The 22142-nt window shown below is 41.4% G+C and overlaps 1 protein-coding gene across 1 annotated transcript in view; it reads left to right on the top strand.

Annotated features, from left to right (window-relative positions):
• SLC9A2 (solute carrier family 9 member A2) overlaps positions 1 to 22142 on the top strand; it is a 34734-nt gene that overhangs the window by 6972 nt on the left and 5620 nt on the right. The window contains exons 3-10 of the mRNA XM_080377239.1: positions 5436 to 5686; positions 12148 to 12365; positions 13724 to 13926; positions 16761 to 16850; positions 18135 to 18205; positions 19660 to 19821; positions 20385 to 20481; positions 21369 to 21500. Of these exons, the coding sequence (XP_080233365.1) occupies positions 5436 to 5686; positions 12148 to 12365; positions 13724 to 13926; positions 16761 to 16850; positions 18135 to 18205; positions 19660 to 19821; positions 20385 to 20481; positions 21369 to 21500 (1224 nt within the window). The remainder of the gene's footprint in view (positions 1 to 5435; positions 5687 to 12147; positions 12366 to 13723; positions 13927 to 16760; positions 16851 to 18134; positions 18206 to 19659; positions 19822 to 20384; positions 20482 to 21368; positions 21501 to 22142) is intronic.

Here is a 22142-nt window from a genome sequence, read left to right as displayed (position 1 = left end):
GGTAAATGACTAGCTGATAAAAATGATAAATGGTTGTTTGCACATAACTCCATTATATTGCTTTGTATCTGGTTATTACAGCTTGCTAATAGATGGAAGTCAAGGAGTGCTACTGTGTTTTTGTAATTCTCTGAACATGAGATTCAGAAACTATGGTAGTCTTACTGTACCAGAGTAATGTGTAATGGTAACGTATTTGCTCTAGGGATTTTACTACCTGATCTCTTTGGTTTCTGTATCTTTGAATTCTGTTACTTCCGTAATCAGAAACTGGAGTTTTTCCTCACCTGCAGAAATGTCATGGGGCAGGAGAGGGAAACGGGTCGATGTGCGGTGTCCCAGAATGTTCACAGGGAGAACGGGCTAGTCATTGTGTTGGCGCAGGACGTGGCTGATGCTGGCCTTTTGCATGTGCCCATCCGATTGGAACTGCCCTGAGACCACCAATACATTTCTCCCAGGCTACAGATGAGATAGGACAGCCATCTGGAAGCAGTAATTTCTAATCATTAACTAGCTGGACTGGGTTTGTGGTGCTGACCTGAGGACAGCAATTCGCAAATTCCATTAACACCCCCAATGCTCCTCATTTGTACCTGATGACACTGTGGCTGGGACATTACTTCATTTACCCATGCCTTACTTGAAATCCTGCCTGTGACAGCTATGTCCTGGGATGCTGTTTTGTGAGACTCAGAGGTCCAGTTTTTCATACGCCAGAAGGATCGGAAGGATTCATGAATTGGGTCCATACATTCCCTGTCTCTGTCACTGACTTCTTATTCCTATCCCATTCTATGCACAATTGTCCTTCCGTTTTCCACTTTTCTAGGACTTCGCCTCATCTGCTTAATGCATGTATATCTCATCATCTAACGTGACCCTTGGTACTGATAATTTCTTTTGTGTCTGTGGGAGCGCTGTTTTCTTTTTCACTTTTGCTTCATGCTTTACCTGATTCTGTTACTACCCAGCCAGCTGAATTGCATCCTCTCTTATGGGCTTGCTTTAAAGCCTAGCTTTTTTCATTAGCTTACAGCTGAAACTGGCTGCCATTATTAAACTGGTACTTAAGCCAGTCCTGAATATAAGAGGGTGTAAATACTGAGTTTCAAAAGGCTTAGCACTGCATCCATAGCTGTGTCTGTCTATTCACTTGTACTGGCCACTCATACGGTGGAATTCTTTTTATACAAGTTTTTCTGGGGGAAAAAGGTCTGGGTTTATGTTAATGTAAAACTTCTTTTGGGTAGATTTTTCCAACCAAAATAATTTTTCCCAATCACAAAATCAATCACCTTTCCACTGGAGCAGCAGTTAATCCAGAGAGATTTGCTAGGAAAACACTGCATCCTGATGATGGAAGTATTCATGCGTGCCATTGCCCAATAGCAAGTTACTTCAAACCACCATTTTTATAGGTGCTAGCATGGCAATTTAGTAACCATGATGCACTGCTGTCCTGTAGGCATCGTTATTGCCTTCTTTGTCTCAGGGCATGTTGGCCCAGATGCCCCTAACACAGGGGAGATACTCTGAGGAATCTGCAGGGCCAGCCCAGTAACATACTGGCCATACATATATTCACGAAGGAGTGGAAGGAATTTAGAGTACCTTTGGTCTTGCTTCCCAGCTATCGCTTAAAGGCAGCACTTGGCAGGACGTCAGGTAGTTTCCACGTGCTAAGCATTGGTCTGCTAATGGTCCTTGTTATGAATTTGCACACCTGCAATCATGTGATTATCCTTAAAATGGGACCCAGGCTGTCACACAGACCCCCCCCCAGAGTGCCCTTAGAGGACCTCATCTCCCCTGGCCAAGGCAGCGCTGCCAGGTCACTCCTTGCCGTGGTACTGCCAGGGTGATGCCACTGTCTGCTCAAAGGAGGTGATGTTTTGTAAATAGTGTCCCTTCCTCTGCCCTTGTGCTACCCAGAGAGCTGATGAAACTAGCTAGCAGGCAAAGCCTGGCACCTTCCAGCTTCCATTTGCCGGAGCCCTTGAGTCCCACCTACGCTGGCATGTGCCTCCGGTGGGATGTGGGGATGAAGCAGGAGGGGAGTTGAATGCAGGCTGGCCATCCACGGAAGCTGCCTATTTCCTACAGCCACTGCAGTATCAAAAAACCCAGGGGCTGCACAGATGGGCAGTGCAGAACAGCGTGGCTTTAGTAAACGTGCTTTCTAAATACTTTAAGCCCTTCTTCCTGCTATCCTGCTTGCACTGCCTGGCTTCTTCTAATGAAAGCTTTTATTAGGATAGCAGAGTCATCTATGCTTTCACTTTTCAGAAAATGTGCTACCACACCTTCATTTTAGATACAAAGCGACGTGTACTTTCTCAGGAATCTCAGCTCTGCTGCATTTCTCAGATGCTTTCATGCCTGATAGTTTTTGCGATATGCCCATGCAACTGGATGATCCTTTTCCCCCACTGATGGAACTTTGGAGCTTGAATTTGACTGAGGACAATGTTTGCCAGTTGGCTTCTTGTTCACAGTTGGTGCCTTAAGACTGGGTCAGTGATAACTAGCACAATGATATTAAATAGCAAGGTCACAGTTGAAGTTGAGTGTTAGCAGTTCAAATTCCAATTCTGGGCTTAAAATCACAGAGAAGGAGCCAGTGTCATTACAATAATATTATTCCCACTTTAGAAAACATTACAGCAGTGATCTGTATTCCATCTCTGCTGAAAACATTATTTTAGAATGCTTTAAAGTAATTTCAGAATTAAAAACTGATAGCTGAGAACTAATGAAATAAGCAGTTAGTGTCCAGGAAGAGCAGATATACTCTGAAACAAGATTAAAAAGTGATTGGTGACTAATAATCCTTGATGTAACCTTCAGCGAGTTCAGCTGAAGAGTGTTGACTAAAGGCAGATCTTGAACTTGAACACCCTCCCCCATTCTCATACCCAAATGGATTACGAAATGTGACCAGAGTTGATGCTAACTCCCCTGAAAGTTTAGAGAGAGCTGTAAAACTGAAGTGCTGTGGAGTAAAAGGGAAGTGAACCTGATTTTGATCTCATTTACTGCAGTGTAAATAAAGAACAATAGGAATGAGATTAAAATCATGTTCATGACATTCTGTAGTCATAGCTGCTGCTTCTACCACTGCGCTCTCGTTTTGATCTGAAGTACAAAGAACATTGCTTTTCTTCTTTCAAACAACTTACGGCAGCAGAGTTGAGATTTATGGGGATGTCTGTCTGTGGAAACAACAGGCTCCGCTCTGTTTGCAGGGTGAATACTTCACTGTGCGGATGAGGTGATGTTATGGAAAAGCTGTTCCTTGAGTAGATCAAAATCATATCCTTCTTTACAAGCAGGTCTCAGTGGCCTTACTGTGGAGACTTGCCTTATATATATATTTATATAGTTACTTTTTAAAATATAAAAAAGGCTATTTGAAACTCTTAATTAAGGAAAATAATCATCTTCCCTAATACATACCAAGCGAGTATTCTGCTAGGTCAAATTCTGTAGGTGTCTTGAAGAGTAACACAACTCTGGAGTAGTCCCAAGTTTCAATAAGTGACTCAGGGAAACTCCTGTCCTTGCAAGCAACAGAAGCCAACAGTATATTTTTCTCCAATCTGTGATTCATAGAGTCCTGGGAATCTGCAGGCTGAGAGGTCCTTGTAAAGTGACCAACAAACGCACACCTATTGTCAATAGGCTTTATTCTGGTGTACTTCCCATCTTGTAAATCCCCAAGGTGTACACATCAAAACAGGTGGAAAACTAGTGGAGCCTCTAACACCGCCCTCCTGTCCTGCAGAGGACATAGTAACAAGGAACAGGGCAAAAAGGCTGGAAGTCTGCCCCAGAGCAGCAAGGTGAAGGGTGAAAAAGGACACTTCTCCCACGTGGACTCATCCTGAGGGCATCATTGTTACCAAGTAATTAGTTCATACTCCTGCTCTTGTCCTTTTTTGTTGCTTTGTAATGAAAATTTCTGATGACCATGCTAGGTTTGATTTAACCTTTTTCATGCTTGCTCTGGAATATGTTTTTTCTTTTCTTTTTCAGTTCTTTCTTTTTACTTAGCCCAAAGGACCCATAATAGGCAGTGTCTTTGCATTAGTCTATAGTGAAAAACTCTTATCTCTGTAAGACCTGTGAAATTTTGGCCAAGAAGAGCTGAACTACTTACTTTGTGTCATGTGAGAGAGAACAAGATTGTAAACATGACAAATCCTTCCCAGTCACTCACTATTCAAACACCTATATTGTTGGCACAATGCAAGTACTGATAAAACATTTTTCTCTCAAATAGCATTTCTGAGAAACCTGTTTGCTTTACTAAGAAGTCCAAAAAGAAAGTGGAGGTTTAACTCCTGCAAGCTGTCCAAGTCAGGTGTTTCTTATGACCATGGTGGCTTAGCCTGGGAACCCACCATGATAGGAATAGGTGCCTGTGACCGAACTGATCTGTATGAAGGAACTGTGTAACCATCACAGTATCACATGGCTGGGAATGTACATGCAGCACCACCAAATCTTAAATCTCTTTTTTAAGCACCACTTAAATCTCCCAAGTAAGTCTGCAGATGGGGACGCCCTTTAAGGTTTCTTTAAGAGTAACTGAATCCATTTTTTTCTGTTTTGTAGTGACTAAAATACTGGATGTTAGAGAAATGTGGACTTCCCATCGTTCTGTTTCCTGCGTAAAACAAAAAGGCTCTCTGGCTAAGAAAATGTGATAATCCCGTTGACCCAGGGTTTTTTTGAGGATGGTTATAAACACTTTGAAAATTAAACCGGGCAAACACATGTTAACAGGTCTTTGAATGGGAAGTAAATCCAAATCTCTAGAAATAATCTGAAATTTGACTTCTTTAATTCCTGATGGTTAATAAGTCAGAGAAAGAGCACTCCATGGATGCCACGTTTCTTGTACTCTTGAGGTGGTCACTGTCCTGCCCCCCTGCCTCCCCCCCTTCCCCCCCCTCCACATGCCAAATGAATCTATGGTCTAGTTTAGTACCGCAGCTCTCAGTGTCTTATGTAGATCAAATGCATCTGCTTTTTCACTGATTACGAAACTTTTTTTTTTTTTCATCCTTTTTTATTTCTTTCATTCTGGGGAAAATCTGAGATGGCCATTTGTGGAGAAATTGGAAGCTCTGCGAATAAATGAATTTAAAGATTAGATAGATCTATGCTTCTGGCCTGCAAAATGGTATGGGTTAAGAAAGTTGTCTGATTTGCAAAAATGGGAATCAATACATTTGCCCTTCGTTGTATATCTCCCTGCTATTTATGGATGATAAGTAATATGCTAGAGGTAAACAACAGCATATCTCAAAAGTGAGTTCAAGGTAGGTAGATAAATTCAAAGTGCAGCATCGAAGCAGAGGAACATAATGACATGAAGGGAAATCAGAAGAGTTCAGAAACATAATGTGCTTTCTTTTTCCTCATAGGTCCTGTACAATTTGTTCAAGTCTTTCTGCCAGATGCGCACAATTAAGGTTATTGACATATTCGCTGGGATTGCTAACTTCTTTATAGTGGGGATCGGTGGAGTATTGATTGGAATCCTTTTGGGATTTGTAGCAGCCTTTACCACCCGTTTCACGCATAAAATCCGAGTGATTGAGCCACTCTTTGTCTTCCTGTACAGTTACTTGTCATACATAACAGCCGAAATGTTTCATCTCTCGGGCATCATGGCGTAAGTACCCCAAACTTCAGTAATAATAGCACCCAAGTAAGAATGCCAAAGGAAATTGCAGAGAGGACCAGATTTTGCAAACTTTGCCATGTGGCATTGTTCCACTATGCATGGCAGGGATGTTGGCTTGAGGATTTCCGGCCTCTCCCCTCCCACTTCCATCCCATTCTCTCAGCTTGCCACCACACCAGCTGTGTCACTAAAACTGTTCATGGCATCACACCATAAACCATATCTTTGAAGTGTTCCGAGTTAAAAATAATCCCTTGTATTTTCAGTGGGGTTATTTTTAACCCAGATCAGTTTGGTGACCCGTGTCCTCATGTGACCCTACAATAAGGGCATGGCTGAGGGTGGCCCACTGTGATGTAGGGGCAGCGGTGGCCTGGAGGGAGTGGGAGTGGTAGCTTGGAACTTCATGAACTGGCTTCACTTCCAATGCCAATATATTGTGAAACTACGTCTTACACTTAGTCATGTGAGCAGCCAGTAAGTACCATTCAATGAAGACAACGTACATATCATTAAGGCGAATTCCTGCTGGATTACAAGCACAATAAGGATCAGGTGAATCTAAATTTGCAGCATCTTGTCCTATGGTAATTTAACCCTTTAGTTTAGTATGTTCATATGTGTGCCAGTGTGTTACAATGCTCTCTGTATATGTCATTATGTATAAAATAATATTATTCTTCCCACTTCCAACAGATAAAAATATTTTCACTCCCGTTTTTTCACTCCTGGGCTTCAGTAAAGAGCGAGCACAGCCTCTCGCTTGATGCTGTTTGTACTGTAGCAACCTCAACTTTAGAAAGAGCCTTTGTGACATTTGATATGCTTAAATGGTTTGCTCTGGTTCCAAGTAGTATTTTTAAAGGCCAACCTTCTTTAATGACTTTCTATTGTTCTAGTGGCAAATATGAGTCATTCAGGCATTAGGAGCATAGCTTTTTATGAAAGTTCAGATGTTACTTCTGAGTATCACTAATACCTGATAATACTTCATCTGATGATTATCTTCTAGGAAACTGAAGATAGGTTTGATATCATAGTCATGCCAGTATAAGTTTTTCTGGGGCTGGGAAGCAATTTACATGGAAACTTACAGCTGATGATTTCAGTAGTACTATAGAAACAGAAATAGGCCATGGAGCGGGAGGAGTTCATACTTTAACACAAGTAAGAAGCTAAAGCTTGCATGGGTTTCTTTCTCTGATATGAACCTAAATAAAGTAACATATGCATCCACTTTGACCGAGTTCATAAATGTGCCATCTCTTTCCCTAGCTTCTATTCATAGCATTTGTGTGGTTTCTAGTTTCTTCCACTTCTTAAGTCAAATGCCCTTGATGTCCTCTGATCAAATACTTAAAGGGCTTCTAAACCAAAATGTGTGGCTAGACTGTACATCGAAAAAATTGTGGCAGTGTTCATGAAAATACTGATTTGGACACCCTGCATCCAGGTTACAGTCGAAAGGGCACGGCAGGTCTGCTGGTGGTTGGTGGACCCCACCGCATGCCAGTGCCTGCAACCAGCATACCAGTGCTCCCCGTGGTACTAACAGCCTATTCCTTTGCATTGGTAACAGTGACCCCTTCGTGGGTGCAAAACAGAGGAGGAAACACAAAGTACCATTTCCCTCCGACAGCACAGTAGCAATGAAGTTATCTTTAAAATGTCCTGTACATTTTTTGACTCTAAATGTGTTTTGTAATAGCTAAGGGTGCTGGATACGTCACCCAAGGGGAGCAGGACTGGCTCTCTGCAGCCCTGTAGTGTCTCAGCTGTCACGAAATGTAAAGCATGCCCCCTCCCAGCAGTGCTGCTGAGGGCCTTAGAGCGCCTGTAACCTCTGCAGCCCCTTGGGGTAAATCTACCCCATCCTTTTCACATTTTGCTGGGCTTTGAACTGCAGAGACTGTTTTGCTGTGTGTCACGGTGCAACACGCACCGGTATTGAGTTCCCTGTAGTTTTCTGCAGCAAATGACTCATGGCAGGATTGCTTGGGTCTGACTTAAAAGTCAGCCTCCTTTGAGCACGTAGTTGAACCAAATGACCTTGGAGTGTCCCTTTACAACCTGGATTGTTTATTCATTAGATGCTTCCATGGCCATTTATAGTTCAGCCTATAGGGAATAATTGCCTGATCTCCCCTTTTTCACCCACATCCACGTCAGTCTGTTAAACTACGGATTCCTGCTTCCTTCATAACCAGGTTCATAAAGGTACTCAGCAAGACCTTGTGGTTACATGCTGTGCCATACTTTAGGGGGAGGACATGATCAGGAATGTACAGTGTTATCAAATATATAAGATACATACACAGAGTGCCTCATTTCTGTGCAAGGAGGAATTCAGTGGCAGGGGAATAGAGGGGAGTGAAAGGTGCTTGTCCTCTTCCGATAAGTCTGTGTACTCACACTGAGGACAAACAATTCCTCAAGCATCCGTGTAAAACCCCTGCAGCAGGTTACCCAGCTGAAATAGTGAAGGGATTCAACCATGTCCCTGTGAGCTGCAGTAAGAAAGCCCTCTTCAGAAGGAGAGGAAAGGGTTCCTACTATAATTAGAGCTGGGCTTAAATCAGGATCACGGGTGTAAAATGTACAGATGTGAATCTGAACTTTATTTGATAGGTTTCATTTCTAATTATAATGCTGCATTTTCTCCTTACTAATTTCTCATAAAGGCCGTGAAGCAGCAGAACTATTAATATATGTTTTGGGTTTTTTTTTAACAGTGAATTAGCAGGCTGAAAGGAACAAACATTGAAACTACTGTAAATTTAGTAGGTCAAGGAAACTTGAGGATTGAACCCAGTGGCCTAGTTTATTGCAGTCATGACAGAAACTGTACTGTTTGTACAGGAGGACTTTTATTCTTCAGAAGCACAGAAGGTTGCAGGTTAATTGCAATTAACTGTTTTTTCCCTCCCCTTCTTGACCAAGGCAACTAGCACAGGTCAGAGAAGTGGAAGCCAAAATTAAAGTATGTGGATGAGAAATGTAACATAAAACACACCTATGCTTTTGCTTAGATTATGGTGACAGTAAAAATTTAGTTTTGGAAGAAGACATTATAATAATGTAAATATAATCTTCCATATTTAAGGAATATTTACTTGCATATTTAAGGAAATTGGTTGTATATTAAATCCTAACTCTATATTAACATATCATTTTCAAATTAAAGGCACTTCAACAGGCTTTTTTCTAACATAAATAATTACTCTGAAGTGATACCAGATTCATAACATGAGCAGTGATAGGCTGTGGATTATTACTTACCTGAAGAGTAACAAATAATGTACAGCACTATTTATTATACCAGTGAACCACTCATCAATTAGTTGACTAATTGAATGAATGCAAAATGTGACTGATAATAATATTATAAGAGTGTTGTCCCTTTAAATTCTAGTGGTTAAGCATGGTAGGTGTTTTAAATTACAGCTTGCAAAGATCCTGATTAATCTGGTGACAGATTCATATCGGACATCTATTTACAGTGTCTCCATTACCTCAGGATCCAAAAACAAACCACGTCCAGAGCATGATTCCCCACTCTCCAAGCTGCAAGGCTTTCCTAAATGACTATAATAATGAAAAATATTTATTTTAAGAAGATAGTAAATAGTACTGAATATTTTGTTGCAGAATCTTTGATGTAGACCTGACAACCCTAATGCTTCGGGCAGTGAGCTGCAGCTCTGAAATGACCACGGCTCTGGAATTGCAGCCTGCTCGCTGCATTCTTGCTGTATTGCATTTGCTGCCCCTGCACTTGCCAGCTCCACTGAGTGCAAAATTGGCTGGGGGTAGCTGGGATGCATCCGACTTGTCATACTTGTGCAGATGAGCAGTACATGCAGAGGAGAGCTGTCACGACCTGTGGTGTAACCTGAGATATTTGTAGGTCTGTCAGTGCAGCCTGTAGCTTGCGAGGAGCTGGTTTGCCACTGAATATGAGAGTTCTGGAGGGTGAATGTGTTAAGTAGATTTGAGACCTTCTTCACATAGACTTCTGAGGTTGGTCACCAGAACTGTGTGTAAACTGAAGAACCTGGGAATGTTTGACAGCTTCTGAGAATGGATGTAGGTCCTTGTCAGGACAAAATCCATGCACAGTCTAGGTCCTCTCCTGCTTTCTTCCTGAGGTATGCAGGCATATATGTTTTTGGGGTGTATGGTGGGATCTATAACAAGTCCCCTGTCTGGGCAACTGTAAGATCAGAATAGGAAGGAGACCTGTGAAGAGCATTGGCAGTCTGTCAGTACTGGCAAAAATGCAGGACCTCTGTTGTCCCAGCCACATGCTCAAACTAAAAATGTTACCTAAACTGCTGAGTGTTGGAGGGAGGAAGCTTGTATGCTTATGAAATCTGCATCATTTCTTCCGTGGTGGATCCCATGTACCCATGATGAGCTCTGCTTCCCAGACAGCATGCTATTCTTGGGCCACAGAGGATCTTTCTCTTCCAGACTGTGGTGAGATCAGCTGACAATGAGGAGAGAGCTGACTAATTATGCCAGTGCTAGATGCGGATGGGGGGTCTGGCGTAGTTTTAGTCAAGCTTTCCTTCTTAGTCGTGAGTTCACTTAGGTTTGGAGCTAGTTTATGCATGGCAATGGACATTGTATTTTTTGCTGACTAGATCTGCCTGTTTCATCCGTTGTAGGTGGATGAAAATCCAGGGTGAAGGCCACGTTAGGTGCACTGTTCTGCTAGCAAACCCTCTCCACCTGTATTTATAAGCCACCACCTGCCCCGCTGGACTGCATCTGTCCCCACATCAGACCCTCTTCCCTGGGTTTTATTCACCCTGATGTGCTGCTTGACAGAGGTCAGAAAAGTACACTGTGTCCTCTCCCAGTGTCCACGTGTCCTCCCAGATTTGTCCCACAGAAGTAATGCTGCCCAGTCATTTTGAGGATGTGGATGTGTTGGTGGGATCAGAGATCTACAACTGTGTTTCAAATCTTGGCCATTGTCCTGCAGAGCAGGCCATGCTGGCTTCATGTAAGAGAAGGAAACTTCTGGACAAAACTAACTTCAATTAATTAGCAGAAACCTGTTCAGGGTCAGCGATGGGGCTCTTGGCTTAGAGGCAGACCATGGTCAGCAGAAGACTTTCTGCAGTGGGATCTCCATGAGACACGGGAGAGTCTTCTTCAGCTTTTCCAAAGAGATGCTGGCAAACCTACCATCCTCCTCCATGAGAGAGAGAGGTGTGGAGATTTCAGCAGGAAAAAATATCCCCTATGTTGGCAAATAATTATGAACTGAAAAACTAGTGGAACTGGGATAAATAACTGTAGGACAAGTCCCCATGGGCTGTATTCAGAAAGACATATTCAGAAAGGCAACAAATATACATCTCTCTTTACATTTAGTGTGCATGGTTTGACTGGGTATGTACATGAGTGTGTATAATGTTTTTAACTGGGAAATCAGAGATGTTTTTGCCTTAGATGACAGAACTAGGAGTGACATCTACTTCACAATGCATCTTGCCTTAATTGCCCACCCTGATAATTATTAGGCAGTTCAGATGGTGCTTCTCTACACTGAGGCACCACTTTGAGGTTATCCTCCAGTCATCTCTGCTAACTATCCTTAAATCGATAAACTTTGTAGCTGAGTGGTCCTCAGCCATCCCTGCACCATAGGCAGCTGTACTGAGCAAGTGATGTGCAGCCATTAATGTCATTCTTTGCTCTTCCTGCTGATTAAGAAACTACTTAACTAACACAGGCTTAGAGCACAGACACGTAGGTGTACTTAACAGTACACACATCTCGTGCATCAGCGCAGATGCCTGTTTCATTAATTTGTAGGTGCTTTAAATGCACAACAGCACCAGCGTGATTTCTGGTGGTGTTTTTCTCCTGTTCACCCCATGCACAGTCAAAGCAAGTAGTGGCCTAAAGCAGTGGAGGATGACAAATTGTCTATAGCCTTGCTGCTTACTTTGCCTGGAAAGAGGAGCTGACTGCTGTCACTGCCATCGAAGAGGGGGATGATTTGGTGGGACAATGGCTGATGGGAAGGGAGGGAAGCCCTGCCCTGGGACATGCAGTTGCCAGCCCATCTGATGTCCCTCAGCAGCAACAGAAGCAGCAATCCCTGTTTTCTAGGGCTGCCCCTGGCTCTCCTCAACTCTGCCTCTTTCAAAACACAGAGTCTGAGGTGACCTCTGCACAGATCATGTGGATTTTAGTATGTGACAAAACTCTTCAGGTACTGGTCTTCTCAGAAAACTCCCCACTGTGGAAAAAAAATATCTCATGCCCAAAACTGTAGATTCACCAAGTCTATAAATTTGAGATTGGTTATGGAATAAGTTAATCTTTGTATTTTAAAGATGACTGTGGAAAAGTGAATAATATTCTGCAGAAATGAGAGAGGCTAAAAAAACATCAAGCCAATGAAATACAAGTTAATGTTTGCCTTTCAGGATTACAGCTTGTGCCATGACCATGAATAAATATGTGGAGGAAAATGTTTCTCAAAAATCCTATACGACAATAAAATATTTCATGAAGATGCTGAGCAGTGTCAGTGAGACCTTAATCTTCATCTTCATGGGAGTGTCAACAGTTGGGAAGAACCATGAGTGGAACTGGGCCTTCGTTAGCTTCACCCTCCTTTTCTGTTTAATCTGGAGGGCACTGGGTAAGTCTCAGACTACGTGTCAGTATTTTTTGCAAGTGAAAAGTTTTTACCTCTTCTCAAGCAGAAAATGCCAAAATTTAGGCAGAGTTCCATCAGCTTGTACAACAGACTTCTTATTTGTAAGGTGTCCTAGATTGCAGGGTCAGCTTCCACCTTCTCCCCAGATGGAACCCCAAACTCTGTTTGGTCCTGATCCTGCCCATCTAAAGTCAGAGGCAGTCCACTTGTTACTCAGAGGACATACATTTGAGCAAACATTTATTTACAAATAAGCAAATTTTGCTTAAAAGAATTAGCAGTTATACAACAGCTAAATAGGTTGTGGTTGTGTTTGTTTTTTGTTTTTTTTTTTTTTTTTAATTTATGTTTACTAGCTTTGGGATTTTCCCAGTCATTGGCATAAATAGCATCAAACCAGGAAATGCTGTATTTGAAGCATTGTTCAGGTGAAGAAAAAATTCCTATAAGAAACTGCCTGAGCCCTCCTGAGTTTGCACTACTAGCTCTTTCTCTTTTACCTTGAGACCAGTTCAGTCTTGTAGGTCTTAAACCTGCCCCTCGCCCCAGTTTCAGCTGTAATTATTTGGTCCCTCTGTGTGTAAAGGCAGCTCATGATCTGATCTGCCTCTGCACCTCTAGTTCCAGCTCCCAAGTTTTCCCTCCCAGTGCAGAAATCTGGACTATTTTCCCTCCTGCTCCTGAAACCCCACAATTAATACCTTATGCTGAAAAGCAGCCAGGCAGCCTGCCTGCCCCCCAGCTCCTGGCCCCCATGCTTGCTCTCTTCATCTGCCTTTATACCTTTATTCTGGTGCATCATGTCCCTGGAGTCTTTGGCTTTGGTACATCAGCATGCACTGGCATCTTCTCCCTCCGTCCCCAGTCCTGCATCCTTCCTGTCTGTGCAGGTGAAATAGAGTGAATAGGAGTTTGCAGGGTTCAAAGCACAGACCAACAGAGGTGACAAGCCAAAGTATTCAAAAGCATCTCAAAACCTATTAAAAAAATAATTAGGAGTCTTGGTGTACACTGACACAGAGAATTATTGCTGTTCCAGCAGTGCAGAGTCTAGAAGATAGCTGTCATGTGGAGATCAGTTAGCTGCTTCAAGTCCTAAATCCAGCTGACCTGAGGTAGTTAGCTCACTAAGTATCTTTCAGATGCTGCTGCTTAGGCATTTTAATTTTTTCTTCTATGATGTTTTCAAGCTGCTAAGTAACATTTCATTTCTTCAATGACATACAGGTAAAAGGCAAATAGAAATGTTTTAAAACAATTTTTAACATTGTGAGGGATTTCTGTGTAATTTAGTTTCTCTCTTTTTCCCTTCTGCTTGTATTTCTGTTTTTCTCCCTCAGGTGTTTTTGTTTTGACTCAGATCATTAATGTTTTCCGGACAATTCCTCTCACTTTTAAGGACCAATTTATTATTGCCTATGGAGGCCTTCGAGGAGCTATTTGTTTTTCACTTGTATTTCTGCTTCCTCCTGCTGTGTTTCCCAGGAAGAAATTGTTCATCACTGCTGTTATTGTGGTGATATTCTTTACCGTTTTCATTCAGGTAATGCTTTTCTTCTTCTGTATGACTTCTGTCTCAGACAGGTTGTAAATAAGCAGTGGGTAGAAAAACAAATGTCCTAACTTTACTGGAAGGATCATACTTGAAGGTTCACGGTCATACTTTAAAAAGAAAAATGCTATGCAGGCCACAGACAGGTAGCAAAACTATGCCAGATATTAAGTACTTATGCTAACATATAAGTAGTATTAAGCATTTAAGACCTAGTGAGCCTGGAGCAGAGATAAAAGATAATCTGTGTACAGCCCTAGCACTAATTCCTTGCTAGAATATTTGAAGCTGTGCATTTACTCAGGAGTTTGGTGTTGGATTCGGTGCACAGTGAGCAGGGGATGGAAGGCATGGAGGGCACCGAGAGGTGAACTGAAGTGTTTGAGTCTGGGTGTTAGGCAGTGATGTTGCAAACCAGTTGGACATCCATCCGGAAGCAGCAGCTCTGTGGAAGAACGTGAAGAACTTGTCTCTGGTGTCAATCTGGCCATGGAGGCCTGGTCAAGAGCGACCAAGAGAGAGGAAAGTGACTAAACCCAGCAAAACGTAGAGGAGGCTAAGCCCCTCAAATAAACATGTCACTCTACTCATTATCCAGAGCGGTGAGAGGTGTGAGAGGCTAGTATGTGGAATTTCAGGTCTGTGGGAAAAAATATATTTTTTTAGCCTGCCTTTTACATGGGTAAAGGTGCCATGGGAAGCAGCAAGTATCTGTGCTTGTGCTTGGGAAAGAGGTGGCTGGAGCAGCTGGAGGTCAGCTAGTTGACCTTAGCATGTAAGCTGTGAGATTTTGAGGGATAGAATCATTTAAAATTTGGAAGTAAATGAAATGTGTTATGAAATGCAACATGGTTTACCAAAGGGAAACCTGGTATCATTCTTCGATAAGGAAATTTATTTTCTAGAGTAATCTCATCTAACTGGACTATTGTAAAATCTTTGGGGGAGAGGGCTATGTAGGAGATTGTTAGCTTAACTATTTGTTAAACTGAGGTTTAGATTGACATTAGGACGATTGTAAAGTGAATGAGGAAGGATCTGACAGTTTCTCCTATAAATGGAAATAGAAGCATATGGTCCTTTGCGTCAGAAAGAACCTCTGGGGGTGTCTAGTCCAACCCCATGCCCAAAGCAAGGCCACCTTCAAAGGTAGATCTTGTTGCTGAGGGCCATGTCAAGTTAAGTTCTGAATATCTCTGGGTGGAGATTCCCCAGCCTCTCTGGGCATCTGCTCTGGTGTTCAACCACCCTGGTCAGATAAAGGGCTGAAAAGGTTTTATAAATGGAATTCCTCAAGGATGGTTTCTAGGAATGGTTTTGTTTAATATTCTCATTATTGACCATGGCACATAAACGTAGCAGTCTTTTGTTGCTGGCATTTCTTGATGACAGAGTTTGGAAGGTGTTCTCAGAGCACCAGGGAGATGTGGTATCATGTAGAAAGAATAGAATAACTGAGGGCCAATATGATAGAAACAGAATGAAATTTATCAGTAATAAGTGCAAATGTGTTCTTGCTAGAACTTTTTTACTAGGGGTTTCTCTTATGAAATGAGAACCTTTTGTTTGCAAAAAAAAATAAAATAGAAAGTGGAAAAGACACAGGTGTACTAGTTGATAACAGGGTAGATTTTAAGCCACCAGTACAGTGGATACAGAAGAAAGGCAAATCTGATCTTAAGATGTACTGAGACAGGTATTTCCGTCAGAGGATAGTGTCGTGTTCTAGAGTGATCATGGGACTGGTAAGCCTGTCGTGTGAAAGGAGACCAGGATGCCTTGGCGTTAGCAAAATGAAGGAGGAGAAGGAATATAATTACTGTTTATATGAGGGAGTGAACACCAGAGAGGAGAAGGAGGAACACTGTTTAAACTAAAAAGACAAATGCTGGCACAAGAACAAAGTGGTACAAAGTGACCATGATGCAATTAAGAAGCAGCTTTCTAATTATTAGAACAATGAGGTTCAGGATGAGTGTTCCAGTATGAGCAATGGGGCAAAGAAACCTAACTGCTTATAAGATAAAGCTCGATTCATTTATGAAAAGAAATATGTAACCTGATTATTCTGGGATAGTAGGGACTGATCTCAACACCATCAGAGATACATTCCTCTCCCATGTGTCAGTGCACCTATACAAATAAACAAATTATGTCAATTCTTCCACAAATACTTGTTCAAAACCATTGTATCATTCTGGGATAGCCAAAAGGTTTTGTTCTTTCTCTCAGAATAATCAGGCAAGGACACAAAAAGTCTTAGTGTCATGGCCTTGAATAGCAATTTTGATGTTATTGTTGACGGATCTTTGAGTACCTGTTTTGGAAGTAATCACTAAAAGACAGGACTTTGTATGTTTACTTTGGAATGATGGGGGTTGTTTATTAATTCAGAAAACAAGTGAGGGTTTTTCTAATGCATAACAGAATTGAAAAAAAAGTTTAAAAAAACTATGGATAGGGTAAGTGACATAGTCCTGATGGGGTTGGTCAGGGTGCCCCAAGTTCCAAGAACTCTTAGCTCTAGGGAGCCCCTTCCTCCCTTCTGTTGCATTAGTGGAGTTTGTCTGTTGACAAGGACTTCATAGCTAAGTGGAACACCTGCTAATCACAAGAGTGAATTAATTCACTATTATAATTATTGTGTCAGGCTGGATTTTGGGGTTAGGAAGGTGAAAGGGTATCCAGAGCTAAAAAAGTATTCACTGCCATTTTCAGGTCTGACAGAGATGGAGAAGACTTAAAGGCTTTGTTTTTTCTTTACATTCATGGGGAAAAAAGAACCTAACCCATAACTCTTTGCCTTTTTTTTTTCCTCTTCACAGGGAATAACAATTCGTCCACTGGTGGAGTTTCTTGATGTCAAAAGGTCAAATAAAAAGCAGCCTGCTGTCAGTGAAGAAATTTATAACAGGGTATGTGGCAGCTTCAGTGTCGTAAAAGAAACCTTCATATAGGTTAAACTCCTAGTGGCTTTCAGTAAGACAAGGGTTCAGCGTTACAGAGAGGGACACACTCTTAGATTTCTTTTCAATAGCTGTTATAAGCACAATAACTGTAAAGCTTATATTTATCCTTTGGTAATTACCAAAATTAGCATTAATATATACCATTATTTTGAAATCTTCATTTTCTTAATTGTTCACTTCTTGAGGTAGGTTAACTTTCTGTAGTTTGCTTAACATATGAGATACATGTTATTTTAGAACTTGACTACATTAGGAAATGTTTGCCAATTTAATCGCATTACATTTCATTTGAGTTAATCAAACAAATGCAAACTCCTCCTAAACACACTCTTAAACTTACTTAACTCTCACATCATCAGCCTCTTTATGGGTTTGTATTTGGTACACGTGTGTCTCCAATTATTGCAGTTTATTAGCCATGCATATTCTTGAATGTATTTCTCCTTGCAGCATACCTGTGGCAGGTGGTTTGAAATTCCAAAAATGAGGAATAATAAGGACCAAATTCAGCAAAGAATTCAGTCTAGGCATCTAAAAGTCCATCCTTTTAGAACTGAACGTTTGGACATACCAGGATTTTCCCCTGAGTTTGAGAGACCCCTACTATGGTGCTTGAATCAAGAGCAAATGAGCTGCCTCTGGGGATCAAGTGAGATCTTAGGTGGACTTATTCACTCTTTCATAATTCATAATAGGCTGAGAGAGAGTGTGTTTCTAATATTAGGTGATCAGGATGCTTTAAGGTGAGACTAGACCACAGTTGTCTAATGTAGGAACTCTGGACCTGATGCTAGGTATCTCAGCTCTATTCTGTGCATCCTGAGGTGCAGACGTGGGGAGCCCACTCAGGCTCGCTCCTCCACAAAGTCATACCTGGTTCACTGTCAGGCCTGGAGAAATCCCAGGCATAGCCTGGAGTGGTTAGGGAACTTAAAAGAAGTGAAAATATGGGAAAAACCTTCAGATTCAGGTAGGAGCTGAGTAAGGTTAACATTGAGGAAATTAGCAACTAATTTCTGTACTTTTGGGACTGTGAGCTAAGTAAGCTCCAGGGGAACAAAAAAAGAGTCCATCTCTGAGTTTGGTTAGGTTGCATTTAGTTAAACTGAAGCATCATCCTGAATTCTGACCAGGCATTTCTGTTTTGAAGTAAGTTAGAAACTAATAATTTCTGAGGGCAAGCCAAGTGATGTCTATAAGTTTATGTAATGAACCAACATTTCCCTTTAGTTCTTTGACCACGTGAAGACTGGAATTGAAGATGTGTGTGGACACTGGGGTCACAACTTTTGGAGAGATAAGTAAGAATGGCATTTAAAACTCATTGACATACAGGAGAGGCTGAACTGGCTCAGCAGCAGCAAGTGAAGGCTGTTGGGCATCAGATTTCATTTTCAGCATTTTATTCTTGAAAGCGGATGTTTGTTTTTAGAACATGTGGGTTACAAAGGAAAAGCAGCAAAACAATGTCTTCTTACTAAACCACAAGCATGTAGAACAAAATCTCCAGCTGGGAAGAAAGGCAGCCCTCTGATCCCAGGGTAAAGCGTGGTACCTTCTGAGGGTGTGTGTCCTCCCTGTTTCTGACTGTTTCAGAGCATTTCCTGTATGTCTGCCGAGCCTTTCATCCCATCCGGCTTTCTTCCTGCAAATTGTATGTCTCTGCGGTGCTAAGTGAGGGGTTAGTTCCCTGTTTGATGGGAAACATACAAAAGCTTTGGGACTTTCTCTAGAAAGATCAAGGCACAGCTCTCATGAGGTGCCTGTGAGATCCTAATGGCAGGCAGCTCCACAGTTCTTGATTGTTTAAGGCTTTAGTATCAGTTAAAAAGATTATCACCAGCAATATCTGAATAATTCATGTTTTCACTTTAGCTGCTGAGTCATCATCATTGGTTTGGATCTAACTCCTGTTTCTCAGCAGCACACTCTTTTACACCCAAAACCTGTAGACCCAAAGCATGGGCATTGCTCACCCACCTCCTAGGCACTGCTCCAACAACAATTTCAGTGTTTTATACAAAGAGGAATAACACCAGCAGGAAGGGCTGAGAAGAGCCCTCTCCAAATGACTTTGAGGGCAACTTTGAGGACACTCTCCTGACAGATGCATGACATGGGTACGGCTTTACTCAGCCTGGTTCTCCTCTAGTCTGTGAGGTCTTTAACAGATTACAGAGCAAAGGAGGGTCCCACCTCTTCATGACCTTCAGACTCAAATTCAAGAATAATTTCAGAATGGCCAGAGGGCAAAATATTTTCTGACAAACAAATTCACTCCAGCTGTAATCAATATTTTTTCACTAAGCATCCAGGAGGGTTGCAGTTGCTTTAGAGGAAGGGGGAACTTGCAAAGTTTTACAAAAGCAGGCTAAAATTTCAAAGAAAAAGCAGTCGGTGCAAATTTAGACCTTTTATTTGTTATTACAGTAAATATTTGATGTTCTCTTTGTCTTGATGAAAATGGAGAATTAAAAATAATATTGTCTAATAACACAGAATACCTAAAAGTTAAAGGTTGCTGCTGGAGAGACTGTCCATTAACTTCTTAATGAAAACATACGTTAAGACTGTCTATATGAAGCAAAGATGAACTTGACCCTTTTTAATGTTACTCACCAGTAGGCTGTTAATATGAACAGACACATTCCCAGGCAATAAACTCCTTCACAATTGCCTTAGCTACAGTATATTGGCTTTTCTTAAGTATGCACAGTAAAAATTAACTGCTTGGGTTGGTTTACCTCATGTACAGGTTTAAAAAGTTTGACAATAAATACCTGCGAAGACTTCTAATCCGGGAGAACCAGCCCAAATCCAGCATTGTTTCTTTATACAAGAAGCTGGAAATCAAACATGCCATTGAGATGGCAGAGAGCGGAATGATAAGCAAGGTCCCATCGTCGGTATCACTCAGGTAAGCAAGTGATGCCAGCGTGGATGCACGTTGCGGCTGGGTCACGTCGTTTATTTCACAGCCCAGTCTGCAGGCAGCATAAGTGCTTTGACCTAGGACACTCTGTGTCCAACTGTCACCTGAACAGTAAGTGAATACAAAAGGGGAGCTTTTTGCCTGCAGCTCACACATGAAGTGCTCGGTGAGCTGTGTTCGGCAGCTGCTCAAGGGAACGTTGATTTGCCATGTAGAGCAGAGCTGGATTTGAACCAGTGCCTGCCCATCTGCTGTGAATAGCTATAAGGGAAGCCTGAGGGGCATTTTGAAAAGTACCTTAAGCAAATTTAAAGTTTAATGTAATTTATGTCAAATTTTGGAGACTGAGATTTAAGCCTTACCGCTGACTCAAATGAGATCAAGATTTCATTCCTACATGCTGTTTTCACCTGTTCATCAGTTCTTTTGAAATGTTGTTTCCAACTGTAACAAAGGAAGTAATCCAAATGTAATTCCCAGTCGTAAAAATAAAAATATTCTTCCTCTCTCTCTCTCTTTTCTCTTTTCCTTTTTTTATCCTGCCACAGTGAATATCATGAAGGAAAGATAAAGCCACTTTCTCCCACTGAAATGGAAAATATGCGGGAAATATTAACAAAGAATCTCTATCAAATACGACACCGAGTAAGGATGAAGTTTTGCGTACTTAAATACCTTACTACTCTTCAAATATATTGATTACCTTCCTAACATATCTTGGGGCTAGTACATCTGCTGTACCAGCGCATAATGATTAGTGCTGTTACTTACTTCTGTTACCTATGAGTCCATGTCCTATCATATGTACAGCAACATATTCATACTCCTTTATGCAAACAGCTTACTTGATATTATATTATTGATAAAGCTTAATGGCTTTGTCATATTACCTGCAATATACTTACATTATTTAAAAAGGATCACAGGGCATAATCCAACCCAACACTGTCCACTTGAATCAGTATTTTGCTCGCTTCCTGATATAGGATTAGATTTCCCATTTGCCTCCAGTTGTGAAGTTGTTTGCATTAAGAGCAGAGGTGATGAGCTGGAAAAACTGTGAAATAAAAGCAAAAGGACATTTCACATTTACCCTCCTGTGGCTAAGTAGTTTGAATGCCTGAGCCCTTGGAAAACATTCAAAAGTGGAGCAAGCTTCAGCTTGCTGGAGGTAAAAATGACCTCCCCATAGGTGACTCATCTTATCGCTTTCCAACGTGCATCTTCTGTTGACATATCAACTGAGCTAGTACAATGTAGGGGTAAACACTGTGTTAAGCCAGCATTTTTCAATTACTTTTTCATTATAAATATCAGCAGGTTAAAAAAACCCAAACAAAACAGGTGCTTGTGAAGCAGATGACTAAAAAAATGCTGGCATAATTACTGTTCTTGTTCTTAATCATCTGCAATATGATTTTGTTGACAAGGATTTATGATACTTATTAAAACATTAAAGCAAAAAGCCTGTTTTGCATTGTGCGTATAGATATTATGCTTTTCAGAATGTGACCAATGTTTTTATATTTCAGACAATGTCATATAACCGTCATAGCCTGGCTGCAGATGCAAATGAAAAGCAGGCCAAAGAAATTCTGATCCGTCGCCGGCACAGCCTTAGGGAGAGCCTGAGGAAAACAAACAGCCTGTCAAGAGAAAGACCGGTACTTGCATCTGGTTGTTTTACAGAAAGCAGTTATTTAAAATCTTCTGAAATGCAGAAAAAATTAAACCCTGAATTTGGAAGACAACTGCACATATAATGTCACACTCACACCTTGAATTGCCCCTTAGTTTGTGTTGACCCTTTCAGGAAAGCTTCAGGCTTGTAGAATGTGCTATGGGAGTGGAATCTGCTGCCATAATTTTATCTCAGAGGAGCTGAACAGGCTCTGTACACAGTGTACTTCTAAGGGATAGTCAGTATTCTCTACCAGTATTTTGATGAAGTGTGGATGATCAAGGTCAAAAATAAATTTGAGGTAGTCAAACTACTTACAGTATGCTCCAAAATACGGGAAAGAGAACTTTTAATTGAGTCAGTGAGATCTTAATTTGAAAAATGTTGTGGGCTCTTTAGTATTCATAAAATGTAGTCAGGACTTTAGGTTTTGACACAGAACAGCAAAACCCCTTCTGCCTACAAGAAATGTTGTGGCATGACAGTATTTGGCTTTCTGAGGCAATCCTGCAATACCTTCACTGCAGACTTCAGACCATATCTGAATGGAGCACACTGATGCAGCAGGGAAGCTGATCCCCCAAACCATCTTCTCATTTTAGGTATCAGGGAAATTAACCATCCT

This window comes from Falco punctatus (assembly GCF_963210335.1).
Source record: "Falco punctatus genome assembly, chromosome: 2".
NCBI classification, from domain to species: domain Eukaryota; kingdom Metazoa; phylum Chordata; class Aves; order Falconiformes; family Falconidae; genus Falco; species Falco punctatus.
The sequence above is the reverse complement of the archived record's forward strand: the minus strand, read 5'-3'. Positions and strand labels throughout refer to the sequence as shown.